Genomic DNA, 23,924 nt, shown 5'->3' with positions numbered 1-23,924 from the left:
GGGCCCGGACCTGCTGCTTTACACGGCTCAGTTTCACCTTTCTGCGTGTTCTTCTTCGCAGCTGCCTGACAAATCACGATCATTAAAAAGCCGAGCCAAAAGACTGAGTTCACAATTTGGAACTGATATTGTTGCATAAAATTACAAGCTATTCCAAATGCTCTTCATTGGCATCCTCGTTTGCTTTCCTTACACTCACTTCGACCTTGGCTCCGGACCGTAAAGGTATTTGATTTACATTGACATTTTTGCTGTGATCCACATTAGAGATGTGTGGAGTGCACTCATGTGTTGTACAGAACGTCCACATATAATCATTAAAGTATGCAAGATGCACATTGAGAGAGGTGGAGATAGATCCTGCTGAGTGATTATGACGCAGTGTCCTCGATTCCTTTAATGTTGTTGAAAATTTTGGTATGTGGGCGAATGTGTGCTCTCTCACTCTGACTCTCAGATATGCTTTAAATGGGTTACTGTACTAAGGCGATAATCCTTGTGTGTATGCGTGTGTGTGTCTTTTTGCATGTTCTGTGTGGCACAAGCATGTATGCATTTTTGTCTGTGTGCACACAAAGTCCTTCTTTTGCATGTGATAGAGTGTGTGTAGGCAATTGGTTGCGTGCCATGCGTAAAATATATATATAAATAATGCACCATCCATCTGCAATTTTAATAGCACTCCTCACTGACACTGTGCATTTGAGTCACAGTGAGAAACACAGGCATTTGGTATTTTAATAGTTTTACATTCTTGTCTTAAGTATTATCCCGTACTTACACTCACAGGAGCTTACACATGCCAACCTCATTTCATACAATGTCTGCGCCTTTAAAAGAGTGATAGGGAGTCAGAAATAGGGGAAGCAGAGAGTGCAGGAAACAGAGACAGATGAGCGAGGGAGAATCATGGAGAGACAGTGAGGGAAAAGGAAACAGAAGGGGGGAGATGGGAGCAGTCTAAAAATAAACCTTCAGAAATGCTTTTTTAAATCTGCAGTGATGCAAAGTATTCATTCGAACAAACCCTCCTGCATTGTGACCGCAGCAGCCTTGCACATGACTTAATGGTTTCATTATAGTACAACACGTGCATCTGTCAATTTCCAGCAAATGATATACTTTATGGATTTGTAATATTAATTTATCATGCGCCTCGTTGTGGTGGAATAAAATAAGTGAACCAGAAGAAAATGTCTGCAGCACACAGCCCGGTTCAGAGGTTCAGTGACAGTTGTGATTTGAGATCGCGGCTCAGCTCACCTTTTCCTACCTTCCTCCTGCTCCAGGCCCAGAGAGCCTTCTGATTTGTGTTGCATAGCCATCTGTTTAGACTAATTAACTAATTAACTAATTAATGAACTCTGGGGAAAGGCCCACCATCGTGGGCTCTGAGAGTGAGAACATTTTTCACCGCAGGAAGAGAGATGAAACGCTTCTTCTGGAAACATTTCTCTTCCCAATTTCAGCTCTTTACTTGCAAGTAAGCAAGTAACCTATTTAGGAGTAAATTCCACCATGTTTAATATCATCTTGTTCACAGCATAAAAATGTTGTATGTATATGATTTAAAGTTGCTTGAAAACATGGTAAATTTGATGTAAATTCCCTGAAAATTGTGTTTTATGTGTGCTGCCTCAAAAAAACATTCAAGTTTTTTATATACTCATCATATATCATATACTTATGTCAATTTGAGATAAGTTTAACATATTGCTTGGGCTGTCACAATAGCAGAAATGTAGGCGTCTCTAGTAGTACTTGTAGAAATACACAGATTCTGAATACGCTAGTTTGATACCAAAGTAAAAAAAAAAAATCCTATGTACTTAAACACAAGCTTCTATATAACAAAATTGTTTCAAATTCTTGACACAGTGGCGTCAGACCATTTTTTAAAATGTTAGCAATATATTTTTTTGGCAGAAGACAGACTGAAAAGTAAAAGCAGGTGCTGAGTTGGTACGAGCATTAGCTTAAACTACAAGCTAGTTACATTAGCTTGTATAATGTTTGCTATTTTAAAGTTACAGTTCATTAGCTTATTGATCAGAAAAGGTTGCTTGTTAAAGATTTAATTGGTAACACGTACAAATGGACACTGAACTGAACACTAGTGCTCAAAGAGAGATATCTGAAACCACTTACGGTACCACAGTAGTATAGCATCAAATCAGTCATTTTACAATTTAAGCTAGCAAGTCTTTACTAATGTTTTTATCTCTTGCGTTTTTGAATTGCATGTGTATTAAATACAAAAAAAATTCTAATTAACTCCCAAATGGTTGATTCTGTTCATCCGGACATAGCATTTTCAGTGGGAGAAACACTGTCACCCATCTGACTGACTTCTTCGGTCTCAGCTGACTGCAGGTTTCCCCAACTTTATAAATAGTACATTTGCACAATGACTGAAGCTAGCCCACTGAATGAATAAAATAGGTTGTGAGGTCAGTTCCTTGATCATTAGTAAGCAAATTATCATGACCATTGATAACAGTATAATTAACTGTTTAAAATGCTCTACTAATCTTACCCAGAAATGAAAAGAATGTCCTTACTTTGTATTTATAATTACAAAATGCAGAGAAAAGCCTTCATAATGTCTTACGCTGTATTATGCTTAGTTGAGTTGTTCATTAATTAGAGACTGGTAGGTAAAAATGACGTATCTAAAAATGATGTGCTCATGTACTCTGTTTGTGACACTCCTGTAATTTTATCATTTTATCTTTTATTTAATATGTTTTATTTTAAAATCTTGTGCATTGAAACATTTTTAGTGAAAGTCAAGTCAAACAGTGTCAGTGCATCCATAAATAGTGCATAGCTCAGTCAGCCTTCGGAATCACTTTACATTGTGTTGCCTGTTGTTCTCAAACACATCCTTTTAAATATGACATAAACAGTATTTTTAGCCAGTGCTGTCAATTAACTTCAGCCTGCTGCCTTCTCACCACTCAGCTCCTCTCTAAATACAAATAAAACACACCTCCCACTCTTTGCATCTAGACAAAGTCTTCTCACAACCCTCATTTTCTTTTTTCTTTTTGCCTAGTGATGATGCATTCACTGTAATAACAGAATCAAAAACTAACATTATCTGTTTGTGAGTAGATTCAGCTATAAAATCCTCTATCTACACTCTACAAATTACATATTTCTAAATATTTCACATTTCGTGTTATTTTTGTTCCTTGCAAAAGTGTGTTTAATGCTTTGCGGACATTATTTATAATGTGTATTATAACGTGCATGAGGCTCTTGACACATGGATCAGTAGCCAGAGACAGTTTTCAGTGAACCCTAAGGACTTATAGGCATATTGACTGAAACTGACACCAATCTGTGTCGCAGGCTGGTAGCCAAATACACAGCTGCACCAATCAAATAAGAGAAGGATCATTTATGCAGCTCCCCTTACTTGATGCTCTACAACCTACATGCCACACATAAGGGACCTTAAATTGTCCAGGCCTCAAGTACCTAAATTTCAGTCGATTATGACTGATTGTGATGTTGTAACCATCCAAAGTAGACTAACTATGAGCTACAACACTGTAAAACAATGGCATGTTCTTCTGTAAAAACCACAGGTCTGTATGACATCAAGCTTGTTTTTCTTTTACGGAACTAATCTACCCAGAATCCAGCTACATCTCTGATTGCTGCAAACATAGTGAATGTGAAACTTTAGAAGCCACAAGAGTGGTGTACCCTACACATATTACCAAATATATTCAAGTATATTATTTTACAGGACTACAATAATGAGAAACGATTAAATTCCAGAAGCTCAAATGTGGTTTTCTGTGTAATGTATTACATTGCATCTGCAATGTATTTTGGGATGAGTATTTCTTTCACACGTATTACAATCACACCGTAATGATGTGTTTTTGCCCTTTTCTTTTTTTTCTTTTCTTTTTTTTACATTTTATTTTACAATCAAATCAAATCTTTTTATGGTTATAATTCACTTCGTAGCTGATTGGCTTGGTTCAAGACATTTATACGTGGTTTTTTTTTTGTTTGTTTGTTTTTTAAACGAGGACAAAATTCACTTACAGAACTGGAGCGCTTAAAAAAGTGGGCAGTCACTGTTGTGCGCTGCTTTCCAGTGTATGCAACTGAAATCTATTCCTCTGTTTGTATCCCGTAGATGTTTATGATATAACATCAGAGATATTCAAGCTGTGTCTTTGCTCACAGTTGTTCTGAATTTAAATCTGAGATTTCAAGACTGTGCGTCTCTCCTCCCTTGGAGGAATTCAACAAGTAAGAAAGGAGGAACATTTTCTGGCAGTGAAAGACATTATTCACACATTTTCTTCTTTTCAGGGTGATTTACACATTTCAGATAAAACTTTGCTCCAGTGTCTATTATCAGTATTAACTCGTGATTTCAGGATAGAATTAACTGTAAAACTAACTGAGATATTTTTAATACTAGCGAAATGTAAAAAAGGTTCATTTATTTAAATAATTTAAATGCCCCTTTACATGACAGATAGATCTCGGTTGATGGCAAGATTTTTCATTCAGCTTGATGAATCTGTCCCCGTTTTGTGCCATAATTGGTGTTAGCATTCATTTGTGTCATCTACTCAGTGCTAAAGCCTTAATCTGACTGTTACCTAATAGTGGAGGCAGTTATTAAAGTGAAATATCCACATTTAAATACCATTATGCGTAAGTAAATGTAAAATTACATAAATGTTTGCCAATCACTTGGGCACCTGAACTGCCATATTAAGAGGCTGAGTGGATACATGTAACAAGTATGATTAATGACACCATATCATTAATTAAAATAGCTTCATGTCTGAAATATTAGCCCTGTGATTAAAATTGCGTCCCCTACTGCAGACGAGGCTCTGTTTCAAGACTCTTAATTCATTTAATTTGACTTGATTTTTTATTCAGGCAGGCTGCAGTTTTCATGAGCAATAAGGCGTTTCTGAAACAGAACTTTGAAAAGCTTTGAAAAGTCTTGAGAGGCAACATGATGTTTGAACCGCTGCTTTTCAAATTTGCATGGCAGCCTGGTGTTATTGCATGGCACGGTGCCATTTGAGTGGACAGTTGTGAGGAAAAATTGAACGAGATAAGTAAGGTAATAAATACAATGACATCAGAGGCCTATGGGCGGTGTACTGAACTAACATTAGTTCAGTGGAAGTGAAACCCAATTGCGTTATAATTTCATTTCTGGGTATACTTGACATACAGAATGATGCATAATTGAAACGGACCTGCCAGCTAGTCTTCAAATCAAACCCTTGGTGCCGACAAGGAGATTTAACAGATTTGTGTAACCAAAAAAAAAGAAGAAAAAAAAAGATAATCCAGCAAGAATGTGCAAGAGGTGAACTACAATAGCATCTCTCTGAGTTAAAGAATTTTCTATTGTGATTTTCTCCTGTCATATTAATCTACTGTTACATACACACATAGCAGATAATCCCCGACTCCGGTGCACAGTATTGAGTGATCCAATCCACTCTATTCTGCTCATCTAAACAGAGTCTTCAGTGTGCAAGAGACATTCACCATCTGCTAAGGGTTTTTTTCCCCGCTCCTTTTTTTGTATAATAATGCCTCTACCTGTGCTTCATTAATTTTGTGACTCACATATACAGAGACAAGAACGCTTTGTTTCCTCTTTTCAATCACCTTTCCTGTGTATATAAAATAAAATCTACATCTTTCCTCTGAATGTAGACATCTCTGATCATCTCCTGCGTGACGTCACAATGAAATTATATAATTCGTCCTTCACTGTATTCCTCTCTGTCTGTCAGTTAACATCTGACAGTAGCTTTGGGCAATATTTGATTTAATACCTGTTTCATGTCTTTCTTTCTTTTTTTTCCCTTTTTTAATCCTTCACCCTCAACTCCACCCCCCTCCCTCTCCTATTGTTCTTTCTTCTCTGTTCACAGAAATATGTTCAGTGACCTACTACAGTTATTCCGTTCAGTCCTGTAAATTGCTCTGCAGATGTTCCTATCTCTGTAAAGCAATAATATGGCTGAGCGTAGTTTTGGGGCTAAAATGTGTGAATGACTTTTACAAATATGGGTGACAACAGAGGATGTTCTGAATGGTGCAGTTCACTAAGAGAGAATTAGAGTAAAGACACAACATACCAATAACAATCTCTGTGTTGGTCTTTTTTTTTTTTTTGTATCTTGTCCCAAAATGAATAAAAGTCCAGCTAATGCAAATATTTCATCCTATTGTAGACGCAATACGATATCTATTGGGAATAATAGCTTTTATAATGACTCTCCTCATTGGCATACATTAGAGAAAGAGTAGATGCATTGTGGAAAGAGCTTTTGGTAACAATCCCAGAGGTATTGGAAGCTCCAGTTATTATCATACAGTTTGTTTTTAAATTTCCCTCCATGGTTTCCTCACTCCTCCTCTGTTTCTCTTTCATCCATTCACTTCACTGTCTTCAACCTGTATCTTTAGAGGTTGATGACTCTCCTCACAGTTCCTTGGCTGCTACCTCAAGCAAGTGTTGAATATGCATGAGTTCAGCCTCATAAACTGCTGTTCTCAGCACTAAAGTCAGTAGGAAACCCAACTCAGCAGATGGGAGGGGTGTGGGTGGTGGATCAGAAGGAAAACTTACTGAAAGAGAAAGAAAGGAGAGGAGGGAACTTGTTTGACTTATCTTCAATGGTGGAAGATAAACCGAATTCCCTCCCTTCATGTCGGCCTTTCAAAGAGAGCGGCACTAGAGCTAGCATGCTAGCACATACTGTGAAGTTGCCTGCATGTACATGCACTGACTTTGGAGTTCACGTGCATTTGCATGCTGCTGTTTGCGTACTTGAATATGGAAGTGCTTGAATGTGGGTATCCGAGTGCCTTCGTGAGTGCCTGTCCATTTCATTTTGCCTGAAGTCCTAGACAGTTGCCAGGCAACTGTGGCAGGCAGCTCAGCACTTGGCTGGGCAGGAGACACTTCCACGTGCACATGGTTTTGATAAGCGGCACAGGTCAGTGGTAATATGTTACCAGGTCAGAGCCACATAAGGCTAAGAACCAGTCAATTGCTGGGATGATGCAAGGATAATACAATTACATAGTAACATGTGATATCTTGATTAGTGGGGTTAATCCTTTCAAAGTAATATTTCTGCTACAGCACTGAGACATGATTTCTGTTTTTTAATAATCCATCCAACACTAAACACTGCACTATAGAGACAGGCAGCAGCTGTGGTTTCTTATAAATTTGGTAATCCAATTATCTCTATATTACAGTTTAATCATACTTTTTTCTTTTCAAAATCATTATCACATTACAGCCATTTCATAACAAACATTATTGCCTGCTCAAGACGAGGTCACTCTTTGAGGTTGCATATTCTTTGCTTACTTTGCTGATTGCAGTGTTTTCTTTGAATGTGAAATATCCTGTCACAGCATTTGAGGATTAAATTCCAAAATAAAAATGAATGAAAAAACTTTTTAATTAATGCTCATTACAAGTCAAATGTTGACTTTAAGTTAACGTAGATTTTTACTTTTTTTAAGCTATGATAAAGTGACACATCAGCTGTCATCGTGGCTGGAATTTGCACTTTTTGTCCAAGGCAAACAGTCATATTGAAAGAAAACCCCCAAAAGTCAGCAAAATAACTGTGCACTCTGTAATGTGAATCACAATTAAGCCAGGTTAACCCAACACGACACTCCAGGCTTCAAGTGCTTGTTGACTGTAGTGTAAGTACAGTGAAGAGTGTGGAATGAGAGTTGTGTTGTGTCACACTGACTGTAGTAGAAAGGTCAATTTGGCAGGTTATCATCACCACTGTCATCATGGCTGCTGTTACCTTCATCAGCATCGCCATCACTTTCATTAATAATCATCAACAATAAAACTTAATTTGCTATTTAACACATTTGAAAATGTGCTTTGTCTGTTCCTACCATCTGTCCCTTTGTACTGAGCTATACCACCTTTTTTTTTTACAAACTGCCCTTTAACTCAGTTTCTTATACAGTGTGTTTCTTTTGTCCGCACGAGAAAACATCTAGAATGGGAATTTAGTTCACAAAACAATACTGCTTCAGGATTATTATTATAACACAGTTTATGTAAACACACTGTGGCTGTGACCTTGTATATAGTTGCATACGCAAGGTTATGCTGTGCATTGCCCTGCGACGGTAAACATTTATTCAGCCACTATGCACGTTTAGGTGACATACTGTACAAACAATCTAGGATCCATGTGCAGCAGGGAGGTGGAAAACATGCCAATGCAATGTCATGAAACCAAAAATGGTTATTTTCAGTGTTCAGTTGCTGGAAACCAGAAAAATAATTGTTGTTTTGGGTGTGACAGTCACCAGTGGCTTATCCAAAGCAATTCACGGTTTACTACATTTCACCTTTGACAGTTGTCTGTCGGTTTTTGGCAAGATAATTTGAAACTTGATGCTGGAAGCACCGCATCACAGACCAAACAATGTTTGGCCTGGAATTAGTAATAAATCTGGAGCTCTGTCCTAAATCAGAGCAAAAGCCAGGAAGCAACAATATGTAATAACAGCTTTTTCTGCGCAAGTTATGGTGCGCAGATGCCCAAATTCTGGTTACATATTTGTGCCATTAGTTGTTCGTGACATCTGTGAAAAGATTTTTTTCTCAAAAATAGGCCAGATAGACTGTTGTCTTCTATTAAAGATGACTGGAGTGACATTGCACATCAGACTGCTTACTGAAACACTGATCACAGAGAACGATGTTTGTACTGTTCCCCTGGAAAAAAACCCCATACCAACAAGGTTCATTGTCTTAACTTGAAAGGTGCACATATTCCTCTAATTCCAGTGCAAAGTCCAGGATTGTGGCCAGTATTTTGCTCTGGTCACTTTGTGCAGTTTAAAACCGCTAAAAAGGGTTTTACATGTAGCCAGAAGTTCCCAGTCATCTTGATTTGTGTTCAGCCTCCTGGTACATTTTGATGACGTTGCTCAGAAACCTATTTGAGACTTGGCTGCATTATGTAAAGTAGCATGTGGTCATAAACTAGTCATCTTTATTGAACTATATATGGACTGTCTCAGAGTGTAAAGCAAGCGCCAATCTGGAAAGCCAACCAGCGGATGGGGTTATTTAGGTCTGATGGTTGCTTTCGTATAATCCAGCTGGTGAAGTCACAAATTATTGTCGGATAGAAGCAGAGAGCTCCATTTTCCTTAAAGATTTCCTGTGGATGTGTGAATACTTGAATGCTTAAGATAGCCACATTCAATGACTAGCTGTATGTGTAAGCAAAGTCATACCATTTTAAAACGTAAATCAAATGTCATACTTTCGTTTGGATGAAGCCAAGTGACCCAAAAACTCTGGGAACACATTTTAGTTCATTTAGACCAGGGCTGCCCAATCCCAGTCCTCGAGAGCTACCGTCCTGCAGCTTTTAGATGCATCCTTGTCCCCACACACCCGAATCAAATGAATGGCTTGTTATCAGGCCTTTGCCAAACATGATGGCATGCTGAAGAGGTAATCAAACCATTTGATTCAGCTGTGTTGGAGTAGGGATGCATCTAAAAGCTGCAGGATAGTAGCTCTCGAGGACTGGGATTGGGCAGCCCTGGTCTAAATGAACTAAAATGTGTTCCCAGAGTTTTTGGGTCACTTGGCTTCATCCAAACGAAAGTATGACATTTGGATGGACCGGGATTGGGCACCCCTGATTTAGACTACCCTTTAGTATTATGCTAGCCTTCATTTTTCTCTCAGTCAAATTTAGGGATGACAAACTCATTTTACATTGTGGGAAACATGGAGCCCACTTTAATCTTAAGCGGGCCAAACCAGTAAAGCCGCCCTTTCTGTCAGTGGAAAGAACTTTAATCTTTAGATATCCTAATATAAGAAAAATAAGTTATTTTTTACAGTTTTTCTACAGAAATGAAGAGAAATGCTGCTCTGTTTAGTGAAAGACATCCAGTCCAGGGAGCTGGGTTGGAGTCTTTGCTGGGTGGATTTTGGCCCCTGGGCCTTATGTTTTGAACCCCAGGTCTAACTAGAACAAAGCACCCTGGAGGTTTTGAAAGCTTTTCCTTGACCTCTCCCTGACCTCTGACACTTTTGTCCCTTCCCAAGTGCTTGTGCCCCAACTGCCCTTGGGCCAATACCTTAAAGCTCTATTATTATTGTTATAACTCTTACTATAACTATTTGAATAGTGAATCTGGAAGGGATACACTTTCTTGTAGAAAAGGCTGTGTTGAGCTGGCTATGACCTAACAGAGGTACATACATTCTTAATGACAGAGAACATCTGACATATTAGAGGGTTGCCAAATTAGAAAGATTACTCTAAAAGTCTTTTTTAAAGCCTCCTCAGTCTTCACGTTCGCATTTTAAGTTGCAAGTTTTGACAATTTGAGCCTTGCAATTGGAAATCGGAAAAGCCTAGAGCCATGAGAGCTTTACTGCCCCATTCATGCTCCGAGTCCAGCTAGTCCCTCTGAGTTCTTTCCTTGACAATTGATGTTAAAGTGGTGGACACTAAAGATCCCGCCTCCAGATGATTGACCTGCTCGTTTTGATTAGTTTAGCCGGGCAAGGCTTTGCTTTGATGTGGCAGGCCTGGTTTTCAAAGACTGGTGTTTTAATTCTTGAATGAACAGTCCTGGCTTGAAAATGGGTTATTATCATTCTAATATATCAAAGCCAACACATTTGCCACATTGCAAGTATTGTAAAACTTGTTACCGGTTAAACATTACATCTTATTGGCTGGTTTTACCTCGTCTTATGTTAGAAAGGCAGCACAGGGTTCAGAACGCCAAAAATGATATCTGCAAAATAGGCATAATGTATATTAAAATAAAATAACAGTATTCCCTTGATATATTTGATGTATTACAATCCACTTCGAAATGTACGCACTCTGATCCGCTTCATATTTTGCCCAGTAAATGTCCCACATTCAGATATAAACCATCAATGCAAAGCATCTCACACATGTTTATGCATCATATTGTGATTTTGTAGTGATGGTGGCATTCTCCTGTGGTAGGACTCAGGGCATGCAGTGGAACAATTATCTTATTCTTGTTTTATAGTACTGCTGTCATGTCTGCTTGCGTAGGCGCTTGCCTTCAGACTGCCTACAGAGTGAGGGGTTTTCAACCTTTGCAAACATGGTGTCGTGCAAGCCTCCAAAAGCTCAACGCCTCATAGATCAGCTGTACGTAGATGAGATGCTGGACTGGAGCAGGGAAGGGAGTTCACCAGTAATCGGACAAGCTTAAAGCAAAACATCTTTAACAACAAGTTAAAAATACAGCAGAGCACAGATGATGGCTGCAGTGGACACTTTTCATTGTTTTTTAACACTCAGTTTCACTTCAGCTCTTCATATGTTATGACTTTGCTCTTCTCCTGACATGTTTGAACAGCACAAGTAAGAGTAGCCCACAGGCTGGTTTTACCACAAACTTTGGACACTGTTTCCATTTGGCAGCAGATGCTCACTGCAGGTAGACGGGCTGTCCATAGCTCCCTACGGTCTACTAAGGCACTGCCAACAGGGAACCATGTTCAGCCCATTAAGCTGTCATTGGCTTTGTTTACAGACTCTAAGTTAACACAGTGCACATGGGCAGGTGGTGATGCTGTACCAGGCTCAGTGTGGATAGGTCAGTGTATTCACACTGAGTATATAATACAGTAGGTATCATAACAGTGCAGTCTGCATGCATCATGAAGTCTTAGCAAAGTGGCTTTTAAGTGTTATTAAAAAAGTTATAACATTGCACTAACAAGATTTTCTTTTAACACTACCGTAATAAGTTAGCAAGCTGGCTTCCAGACTCAGCCTGAACTGAGATCCATGTTTCAGTGATAACAGTCACTGACACAGAGTGACCAGTGGCACCAAATAACTACATTATCCTACAGGGTAATTTACTGTTTGCTAACAGTGTTGTGGAGAAAATAGTCAGAACAGAGAGCGACCACATTAGCATGACGAGATAGCTGAGCATCTTTGTTTGCCGCAGGTTACCGACTTGCACGGTCAGCCATTTTTTGTCCTTTTTTTCCCTAAAAATTCACTCCAAATTAGCCCCATTTTACATAATTGAGATCAAAACAGCCTTGTGCCTTATATGACCCTTAGATCTAAGCCATAATAAAACTCTGTCTCCATAAATCTTGCCCCCTGGTATTAGTTATAGGCAACAATCCGGTCGTTCAGTGATGACGTGACGAATCCTACTTCCAGGCCTAAAGTAGTCTGCGTTTAATATGGCTTTTGTGTTGTTAACATGTTTAATGTTTTGTATTTTCTTCTATTTAATCTCAAAAAGCTCCTAAAACAGTCAGTGATCACTGTTGACCTCCCTTGGCTTTTATTACCGCTAATCATTTATTTAAGCTCAGTTTTTAAAACCTTAGGATGTAACTACACCCCAGCCCGTGCAGTATATGAATGACTAACCTCGTATTGTGGATGGATTATCTCAATTGTTCTCTTGGCTGAAGTTTGGTCCTTTTACAGCATCCCGCCATGCGATTACATTTGTTCCTGACCACCGAGAACACTCACGTTAACTTTTATCGAGTGGAAAAAAAGTTAGCTTGTTTATATTATGCTAACATAGCTGAGCCGCTAGCGGTCACGTAGCACATCAAACGTCACTGCTGTTTAGTTTTCTGTCTTCATTTATGTTGGAAGTGATAACAGAGCTGTACGTTTTAATTTGTTTCCAAAACCCCACAGTCAGGACATGCTATATTGTATTTAGATAGAAGCTTGCAAGCTAACTTCCTGCTAACTTCTAATTCCGTTAAATGTCATAAATTCCGTTTTCATGGATGCCTGGATGTTAAACTCAATTGTTACACCTGGTAGAGCAGAACGCTGATCATTTTATTAAAGATGAAAGACTTTAGACAGTTTTTCAACTCTCAGTAATGCCACAGTGATCGTTTGATATATGGACCTGCAGCGGAGTTTAGGCCCAGACACGGCTAGTGACGTCAGACTTAACGACCGGATAGGAAATTGTATTTATTCACAGGAAGCGCCTGAGTAAATACTGCTAAGCAGACTTGGCTAAATCAAAGTCGGGTGAACATGCTTGAACACGATTTTCTTTTTCAGTATATCTTCCACCTCTACAGCCACGGCTCTGAGAAGTGTGCAGTTAACTGAAATAATTTTTAGTTGTTTCACGGGTATTGAAGTCATCCAAACAGTGGAAAATTTGAAATGCTACATTTGTTACGGAGTGAAGCTGCTTGAAACACATGTAAAGTACTTTAATTCACTCTCATAAGAACAGAGCTGTGTGTGTGTGTGTGTGTGTGTGTGTGTGTGTGTGTGTGTGTGTGTGTGTGTGTGTGCGTTTGTGTGTGGCATTTTGTTCAGTTTATTTTATCTTGTTGTGGGTGTGCACCAACTGTGTAAATGTGTGTCCTGGAAGTAGGTGAAACATGCCTTCTGTTGCTCTCCTCCTCTCTCTGTTGACAAGTTCTCTTAACTGTGTTGTATTTTCAGCGTGGGTATTAAAAATGAGTAATTTGGCAAGCTTTCTGTGTGAAATCTCCACAGACTTGAAGTGAGTTGGAGGCTTAGAAGTTCCTGACAATGACAGGATGCCATCTTCTGTTTGTGTGGGACACGGAAAAAGATATACACATATCCCGTCTCTTTAAATCGGGCCCTGATCCTTCATTTGGGAAAATCTATGTTTTTTCATTCTTTTCCTGTCTGTATTTGTTCTAATTTGCCCTGCAGGGTTTCTGTGCACCGGGGATCAGTCTGCTAAGGGGAACTATGGTTTGTTGGACCAGATCCAAGCCTTGCGTTGGCTCAATGAAAACATCGGCCACTTTGGAGGAGACCCAGAGAGAATCACAATCTTTGGCTCTGGAGCTGGTGCCGCCTGTGTGAACCTTCTCATCCTCTCCCACCACTCCGAGGGTAAGGTTCTTTTCCTGTCCTTGACCGATTAGTAGTCACATACTCCACTCAAAGGGGATTAATATTTCAGGACAGTGTGTGGGTAATGTATTTCTTTACAGAGCATGTTGGTGCTTTTCAGTGAAAAGCCTAAAGCAGATAAAAATGCACTGCAGTATTATTCCCACGAAGAAAGGGATTCAGAGATGAGTCACTTACAGTTTGGGGCACTATGGTATTATTTCAATAAGCAGGACAAAACTCCAAAGATCAAGTAATTTGAAAGAAAACAAGGTTGTGAGTTCTGGAGTTGACAAATGGTTTTAGACAGTAGGTTTTTGCTCTAAAAACCATTACTCCCCTTGGGACAAAAACCCTTTAATAATTCCAAATAACATCATTCCACATGAAACTACAGTCACTGAAAAAGCACTGAGATGAATGAGTGCGTCTTCTCATCACTTTTCTGTCAAATTGGGCTTTTAAATGTTACAGAGTTACATATAGTGTTGTGAATCTAAACTTTTACTATGTGTTATAGGTGCATAAACTAGCCCAAACATAGCCCATTGATAGGTGGTTGCTAGGAAGCATGGTCATAAGCATGGCCTAAGATGCACCTGTGTGCAAGCTTTGTGTAATAAATGTGTACTTTATTATTTAATGTGCTTTTAATGTTATATAAGGCTTAAGACATCCAGCATTTTATTTTATATGTTGCTGTAATTTCTTTAATTCATCTTCAGAAATAGTTCTCCAGGCTTCTTGAAGGACATTTAAAGCTCTTCTTTGGCTCTTGGCTGCCCCCCCCCCCCCCCCATTCTCTGTCAAGATCGTCCAACACTGCTTTAATAATGTTGAGGTCCAGGATCTGGGGAGGCCAATCCATGACTGATAGTGTTCCACGTGGTGTTTTTCTATCCAGGGTTAGCTGTTTGGGATCATTTTCATATTGAAAATTAAAGCCAGTACCATGCAGTACACACTTTCTGAAGGATGGTGGATCAAAATCTGATTCTATCACTTTTGACAAGCCCCCCAACACAAGTGTCTAGATGCAGCCCCAAACCATGAAAATGATTTGAGCCTGAAACTTGAAATTTAGATTCATCATTCTGTGGGACCTGTAACCATCCACATAACAGGTTCTGGATTAGGCACTAGCATCTGCACCTCATTAGTAGAAAAGGACCGTTTAGTTCTTGAATGGCGGATCTCTAAATTCTCGCCAGATGTTCTGTCATTAATACTCTCTATGATTTTGGTCTGTGGAGCTGAGAAGTCAAATAGCGTTTCATTACTTACCAAGAATTCAGATTATGATATTACTAAACTGTTAACCTTCACGCAGAGAGACTAATCTTGGACGGATTAAACAAATAAAAATACTGCATATACTGTAGGAAGCAGATTCTCGGTTGATGCAAGGGATTGAGTCAGGAAAAAAGTCAGGAGGTCATTTGCTAAGTTTTTAAGGTTCCTATAATACCAGCTCATATTGCATGGATACTTTGATAGTCCAGGTTTCCAGGTTGAACACTGAGGCTCACAGACTTTATATACTTTTTCCACTGAAAACACATATATTACATCAACACTGATCACACTTTCCTTTATGTGCTTTGTGCATTGCTGAGAATTTCTTCTGTAGAACGCGACTGTAGGTCAGTGTTATGGCAGGTTTAATAGTGGGTGCAATATCAGAAAAACACAACTGGTTGTTTTGCATAGATTAGCCCAACTCCATTTTGAAAGCAGGCTGAAGCAACGCAAAGTCAAGAAAAAGTTGGAGGCTGAACAGCTTTTAAAGGTACAGTGTGTGCGTGTCTGCATGTGTGTGTGTGTGTGCGTATGCCGAGGAGAGATGAGATGAGGCGCTGGAGTTGCAGCTGAGAGGCTTCTTAATTGATTTCACAGGGAGAGGAGCGGGGCGGGGCACACGCAGAATATGGGGGGGCTTAATTATTAATGACAGAATCTGCAGATAAAACAGAGGGACAGCAAGCCACTTTACATAACAGTGCAGCGGTGCAACAGTGCGAGCAGTTTTCTTTCTCTTTCTGTCCTTTTCGCTTTATCCAACAAGCCGTGCGCAGATTTGCCACCATTTTTCTTGCTGCTGTCTCTCTTTGCATGTAAATGAAACACTTCATGTTTTTTACTCTGGTCTTCATAAAGATTTTCTCCAGCTAAGAAGTGCAGCAGGATATCTACTTCATCTTGCCCCTGTAATACTCTACAATTGCTCCTCCTCTAACATATGCATTATTTAACGTGCTCTCAAGGCCTTGGTGTCTTCAAGGCCTAACGTAAGGCCTTGAAGACACCATCAGCTGCTAGCAAGAGTGTGTCGGGGGGGGGGGGGGGGGGCAGCTAAGCTGATGGAGAATAAGTGTTTGTATGTTTTAATACATCTGGTGTATATGACTGTGTTTTTGTATAGGGCTGTTCCAGAGGGCCATTGCTCAGAGTGGCTCAGCCATCTCCAGTTGGTCGGTGAACTACCGACCGCAGATTTATACCAAGATCCTGGCCAAGAAGGTTGGCTGCACCACAGGGGACAATGCAGAGTTGGTGGACTGTCTGCGTAGGAAGAGTTTCAGGGAGCTGGTGGACCAAGACATCCAGCCTGCCCGATACCACATCGCCTTTGGTCCTGTGGTAGATGGGGACGTGGTACCTGATGACCCTGAGATCCTCATGCAGCAGGTCGGCTTTGAATTCTTCAATTACCGTACACTGTGTGATACTGTGAGAGACAGAATATCAAAAAGTATTTGATCCGCTGCGCCAGACAGAATTCTGGCTCCCACAGTTTGACTTTGATTTTTCAATTTCATTTTTCTCCATTATAATGAAAATCACATAAAATCAGAAATTCAAACCTACAAATTCAGCAGAGGATGAAATAATTATTTAACCTATACTATATAAATACATTCCTGACAAGCATTACTGCTCCATTCTGTTTTGTATGTCATGCTTTGTGTGTGTTTGTCGTGACACCAGGGCGAGTTCCTCAACTACGACATACTGCTGGGTGTCAACCAGGGAGAGGGCCTGAAGTTTGTGGATGACAGTGAAGGAGAAGATGGAATATCAGCTGCCTCATTTGACTATACTATCTCCAACTTTGTGGACAATCTGTATGGATACCCCGATGGTCAGATCCTATCCCTATTTTTCTAGACTATTACGATGTGTTTCTTTCTAAATGTTGTCAACAGCACTAAGCATTTATAAAAATGACATCGATTTGCTTGTGAATAGCGACTACAGTCCTTCGTAAGCCAGGCTGGTCAACAGTATTCACAGTAAATTATGTTTCGGAATCTTCCTGTGGCAAAAAACATGTTTTGACCAAAAAATCTAAAAGATTTCAGCCTTACATGCTTCCACATAATGTCGCAGACAAACATGGACTCTATCATGGCATAAATGCTCACATTAACTTCTGTTTTTTCCAAGGTAAAGATATCCTCAGGGAAACCATAAAGTTCATGTACACAGACTGGGCTGACAGAGACAACAGCGACATGCGCAGGAAGACCCTCCTGGCTCTGTTCACAGACCACCAGTGGGTGGCCCCAGCTGTCGCCACTGCCAAACTCCACGCTGAGTTCCAGTCACCTGTCTACTTCTATACCTTCCACCACCACTGTCAGACCGAGGCGAGGCCAGACTGGGCAGATGCTGCCCATGGAGATGAGATCCCCTATGTGTTTGGGATTCCCATGGTGGGGGCCACTGACTTGTTTCCTTGTAACTTCTCCAAGAATGACGTAATGCTCAGTGCTGTTGTGATGACATATTGGACCAACTTTGCCAAGTCAGGGTCAGTATAACACTTAATTTCAAGTGAATTATGAATTGTGTATAAAGTATTGATTATATTTGTCACATATAACACAATGACTAACTCAGTCAGACTTTTAAAAGACAAGCCCAGTGATATTTCTGGGGATTTTACAGATGAAACATTTTTGTGTATAAAGCTTTATGGATCAGTCCTCTGTGTTGAGATTCTGAAAGACACACAGCATACAAGAGTTTCAGTAAACACTAACATAGAACATGACATTTCTAAAACTGCTGTCCTGGAATTTTCACACACAGCCATCTCTAGAAACTCACAGAAATTCACGTTAAAAGAGTTTGGAGGAGAATTGGTGTTGTCACAAAACCTATAGTGACACAGAGGAATCCCCCACAGTGGAAGAGACTGGGTTTCCATTTCTGTGAGCCATGAACAGAAATCTAAAGCAACAGAGGGCACAAGATCATCAAAACCCGAAAATTGGAAACTGATCGTTGCTTTCTCTAAATGATAGGGTCAGAAGTTGAGGACACTTGAGGACAGCATTAATCCATAGACCCTGCCTTGTGTCAACAGTCCAGCCTGCTGGTGGTTCAGTGGTGCAGGGAATGTTTTTTGGCACACCATAAGAATTAATTATGAATTAATTATGGTTTGAATGCCACATCCTGCCTGAGTATTGTTGCAGACCATGTGAAACACTATGTCATAATCACACCCACTGGAGGGGAAAACACTTGGCCCCACATTGCGTTGCTGAGCTCTGAAATGCTGCAAATGCTCTTAATTGGTTAAAAGCATCATATTTTGCTGTATGTGGGGAGGGCACTGGTTAGTACCGTTGTCACATAACAAGAAGGACAAGGAGTTACTGTCACAATAAAAAATCAATAGAGAGCCCATGTAGCCACAGTTTACCATCTTTTAATTAATATTTCCAGCATTATGGTAAGACTGTTTCACATGCAAATGTTAGCTAAGGCAAATCAGACTCATTGTTATAAACATGGCAGTGAGTTTAGGGGACTTCACTGCAAGAAATTGATTATGGCCTGCATTTGTATAGCGCTTTTCTAGTCCATAGGACCCCAAAGCGCTTCACACTACATTCAGTCATTCACCCATTCACACACACATTCACACACTGGCGATAGCAAGCTACATTGTAGCCACAGCTGCCCTGGGGCGCACTAACAGAGGCGAGGCTGCCGGACACAGGCGCCACCGGGCCCTCTGACCACCACCAGTAGGCAAACATGGGGTTAGTATCTTGCCCAAGCAGCCAGGATGCAGCCTTTTGAGGTCTGGTAATCAATGCTTTGTTCACTGCTCTTGCAAACTGTGGCAGCCCAGTGGTTAGCATTGTTGGCTCACAGCAAAAAAGGTTCTAGTATGTAGTCTCTTGGTCCTGTATGTGCTACAGCTTCCTCCCACTCTCCAAAGACATGCATGATAGGTTTTGTGGTGATTCTAAACTGGCCATGAATGTGAGGTAGATAGAATGCTTGAAGTATATACAAAACAGCACCATAAAGTGCTCAGAGCGATCACTAGATCACCATATAAATGCCAGTCTGCTGCTGTTATGTCGATAACCACAGGCACCACCCCCCCAAAAACATTATGCATTAATGCCCCAAAAGAATACCATCTACAATCACGACTTCACCTCTCCAAAAGGAAGATGTCAAAACAAGTTTTCTACAGAACATCATGTTATCCAACTTTTTCTGCCTGTGTGCCTATTTTGGAATCCCTAAGCTCCTGCACTGATTCAGAGAGATGCCTGTAGAGGCCAAGTTCTTTGCTGACTTGTGCCTCCATCCCAGCTAAAATGGCAGGTTATAAACTTTAGGAGGTACATGACAACACAAAAGCACAAGGATGACAACAACAAGCATAAACCACCTGCAGTAAAGCACTTGAAGGTTATAAAGCGCCTAGTAATTTGCTATTCTTTGCTCTTTTACCCTCAAATGTCATATCAGTTCCTTTTTTTTGGTTGACTGACTTTATCAAAGCAAATATAAGGTTAGGTTTATAGCCTAATAATTGTGTCTTGTGTCTTACAGAGACCCTAACCTACCAGTTCCTCAGGACACCACGTTCATCCACACTAAGCCTAACCGATTTGAGGAGGTCATCTGGACCAAGTTCAGCTCCAAGGACAAGCAGTACTTGCATATTGGCCTGAAGCCCCGTGTCAGAGATAACTACCGCGCTAACAAGGTGGCTTTTTGGCTGGAGCTGGTACCGCACCTCCACAGCCTTCACGAGGAAATCATTAACTCCATCACCACCCGTCTGCCACCTGGAGGCACCAGCCGCTGGAAGGCCCCTCATCCTGGCACTCGCTCAACACGGCACCCTGTGGTCTCTACCTACCCGCCGGATCCTGACCCTGACAGTTCAGAGAGGCCCCGCTATCCTCCCTTCCCCAGCGAGACGAGGGACTACTCCACCGAGCTGAGCGTAACGGTAGCTGTCGGCGCCTCGCTTCTTTTCTTGAACGTGCTGGCCTTTGCCGCACTTTACTATAAGCGGGACAAGCGCCATGAACTCATGCAGAGACGCCACCGCCGACTTTCCCCGCAACGCGGCACGACAATGGGCATGGGTGTTGGCATGGGAGTCGTAGGGGCCCCACCGCACAACGACCTAGCGCTGAGTCAGGAGGAGGAGCTAATGTCACTGCAGATGAAACAGCAGAGGGTGGAGCTAGAGCATGGGACCCCCTTACCGTCCCGCGGTGTCCACGGCGACCTGGAACCGCTGCGGCCTCCCGTGTGCCCACCTGACTACACGCTGGCCCTGCGGCGAGCGCCCGAAGATGTGCCACTGATGACAGCTAACACCATTACCATGATCCCCAGCACCATTAGCAGCATGCAGCCCCTTCACCCCTTCAACACTTATCCCCCTGTCCCAGCCCCGTCTACTACACCCGTCCCCAGCCACAGCAACAATGCTCTGCCACACCAACACTCCACCACCCGTGTATAGGACCAGGCACAAGCTCTGCTACCCCACTCTGGGCTTACAGAGATGCACCACACAAACTGCTCCATCCAAACTCCACCTTCTCTTCTTCTTTACTCTACTTTTCTCTTTTCTCATTAAGCCCTCAACTAAAGCTGCAGTTTGTAAGATACGAAGCAGTGAAATACCTCTAAACTGTAACCGTAACTCAAGGTGGGGGGGGGACTTGATTAAGAAAGGTCCTTTGCCAAAACACCGTCATACTAGATGCATACCGCTTTTCCCCGTCAACGCGCTTTCAACATCTGGTGCTTTGGAGAGCCACCAAACACGCAGCTTTAAGCTTGTAGCTCTCGCAGAGGGTTCTCAGGCTCATCAACAATCAGTCAGACATGTATTGTGGTAGCTCCGTTGTTTTGCGCATGTGTTGTTGTGTCAGTGTAAAAACTATGTTTAACGCCGAATGCAAATATTCATTTTCACTCATTTAGCAAAAAAGATAAAACAGTAGCGAGCAGCTTTGTTTGAGGCAACATATGTCCCGACAAGCTGCCTGTCATGAAGCGTTGATTCCCTGAAACTTACAAATTGCAGCTTTAAAGGCCCAATCTGGAAGTGAAATTTGGCACCCTGTGTTTAGCACTCTGTCCCAACAGCTGTCCCTCCTTTGTGATTTTTGGGGATTATTGTTTAGCGTGAAATGTATTTGACGGGCCTAGAAGGAAAAGGGGTGGAATCCACTGGATGGCGAATCACGACTTTTTAATTTTAAAATGCGATTTTATTAATTAGACATATATTTACTGGTTTGTTTGTTTGAGTTTTTTCTTTTTTTCTTTGGTTGTGATGCTAGCTGAATAACATAAAGCATCCCATGGAGATTAAGTTGCCCACGCTTTAAAAAAAAAAACCCAACCAAAAACAAAAGTGCATACTCACCACTGCTGCTTTCAAAACATTTCCAGATTGAGGCCTCAACTGTGGGGCGGTACAGGAAATTACTGAATCCCACTCACTTTGTGGGATGCAACCTGGAATCCAGGCTGCCCATTAGAAGTCGCTGCATTTCAGCCACACACACTCTAATCACATCCATTACATTATTTATCTTCATACCCACAATCTCTTTTGTCTCATTTAACCGCTTCTCTCGTTCTCGCTCTGCATCTGCCCTTGTAGCTCTTTTTATTAAAACCATCGACATAATCCATCTGCATTCCTTTCCTCTTTCTTGCAATCACTTCTAGACTCTCTTTTTCCTTTTGGAGTCTTTTATACAAAAACACAAGTGTAAATGATGTATTATTAATAAATTGTAAGGATATGAATGAAAAAAAAAAGATATTCTGATATCTCGTTTTTACCAGCATTCTTGGTGCCAAGTACTGTGATAAAGTTCCTCTTTTACTGGCGTCCAGTGGACCGCCTGGAGAGGTCCACCCTGACTGTATCTTACAAAAGGAATTACCATAAAAAAAAGTGCCAACCCCTTCATCTTTAGTTTTGAACCACACACTTTTTTTAAAACTTTTTTTTTTAATTCCACTCAATGTTGCACTGTGGCTGGTCTCTTCTTTAAAGAGAAATCAGATTCAATATATCCTCTTTTTCTTTTCTTTTTTTTAAGGAGTTTTATTAACAACTTTACTGTGTGGGATATTTGTTGCATGTTTGGATTTTTTTTCTGGGTTTTTTTCTAGAAATTAGCTTGTCATTTTGATGATTTGCCATTTATTTTATTTTGAAAATCTTTTCTTTTTTCTTTTTAATATCCCGTTTCAATATCAGCTGCACTTTGTGGTACTTCAGAAAGTATTAAAGTATTAAAAGATGAATATTGTGTAAAACTATGATTATAACAAAGAGAGTAAATATTTCCTCTTTATTTTTTTCATTCCCTAACACACCGAGGCTGTGCTGCAAAAACTACAGGAAAGACTGATGAAAGCCTTTATAACCCCCACCCCCTTTTTTTCCCCCTTTTTTTTTTTTTTTTTTTTTTGCTGTTTCTCTTTATCTTTTGCAATGTCGAGCTTGCACAGTCACTGTCTCTGAATCAACCTGAAGATAGCACTTTTTTTTAAAGTTAGGGAAAAAAAGAAATGACTACTTTACACAAAGAGTATAAATAAGGTCTTTGTCTGTGACTGGACATTAACCTCCCTCCTGCTTCAAAGTCTTTGAGGACTGCCCGACAGTTATCTTTTTTCCGTCTGCTCTTTTGTTGTCCCATGTTTCTGGCTTTTGCAAAAGGCAGGAGAAAGGATAAGATGTATTTATGGTCAAAAAAAAAAAAAGGTGAGAGAGCCTTGTATGCGCGTTTCACATCTTTCGCACAATCCAACACGGACACGGGTCACACTCTGGACAATGAGGAGGAGGAGGAAAAAAACAAAACAAAAAAAACAAAGCAAACTAAACAGAAACAGTGACATTAGGACAAACGCTGGACAAACACAGTGCCGATGACGAAAATAGCGACAGTACGATCCGTCAGTGCGCAGAGGATACATTCTGAAAACCCAGTTTAACAGACATTACTCACACAACATAAACCGTGAACGCAAGGTGAGCAGGATCCCCCGTCCTCTTCCTCTCTTGTCCCCCTCCTTCCTTGTGATGTCCCGTCTGCTTAGGATAACCACACTCTGGAGCCAGACTGCCATCCCTCACGCTGGACTGGAGCAAGCTGCGAGGACAAAAGAACAACAACAACAACAAAAAAAGAACCCACCCAAAAAAAAAACAAAAAAAGGAAAAAAAGAACCCAACAACACATAAAAACAAACTGTACATTTTTTTAAGTGTAAGCGAACAAAACTGGAATTTGTAAATATTATGTTTGTCGTTTGGTTTGACTGACTGGCCGGATCTTTTCTTTGTGACAACAGGTGCAAGTTTTGGTGACTTACATGGTTTTCAAATATGTTCGATTCTCCTTTGTTTCCTTGAACTCAAGGTCAGGTTCCAGTAGGTTGTATGGGCACAGCGTGGTTGAGGGCAGCATGAACATGAAAAAGGAATGTCTACGGCTCAGGTTCGCATAGATTGTGATAAAAATAGTCTTGCCTAAAATGTGACGTACAGGCCTGACACTATTCCGTCAATCATGAAGGCAGCTTTTGAGTGAAATGAATCCCTTCATTGGTTTAAAAAAAAAAAAAAGAAAA

General features: G+C 40.7%; 1 protein-coding gene across 2 annotated transcripts in view; it reads left to right on the top strand.

Moving 5' to 3' along the window:
• Positions 1 to 23,924, top strand: part of nlgn2b (neuroligin 2b) — a 64,797-nt gene extending 40,873 nt beyond the window's left edge. The window contains exons 5-9 of one of the 2 annotated variants that reach the window (XM_086309600.1): positions 13,794 to 13,979; positions 16,402 to 16,667; positions 16,968 to 17,121; positions 17,433 to 17,793; positions 19,848 to 23,924. In XM_086309600.1, coding sequence (XP_086165726.1) covers positions 13,794 to 13,979; positions 16,402 to 16,667; positions 16,968 to 17,121; positions 17,433 to 17,793; positions 19,848 to 20,778 — 1,898 coding nt within the window. In that variant the 3' untranslated portion in view covers positions 20,779 to 23,924. Of the gene's footprint in view, positions 1 to 13,793; positions 13,980 to 16,401; positions 16,668 to 16,967; positions 17,122 to 17,426; positions 17,794 to 19,847 lie in introns of both variants that reach the window. The other variant, XM_086309599.1, reaches the window with a different exon arrangement.

This window comes from Aulonocara sp. 'chitande type north' Nkhata Bay, linkage group LG10 (genome assembly GCF_057382095.1).
Source record: "Aulonocara sp. 'chitande type north' Nkhata Bay isolate Kocher_YH1m ecotype deep benthic linkage group LG10, A_spYH_male_GT1.1, whole genome shotgun sequence".
NCBI classification, from domain to species: Eukaryota; Metazoa; Chordata; class Actinopteri; order Cichliformes; family Cichlidae; genus Aulonocara; species Aulonocara sp. 'chitande type north' Nkhata Bay.
This window is presented reverse-complemented; position numbering and strand designations above follow the sequence as displayed.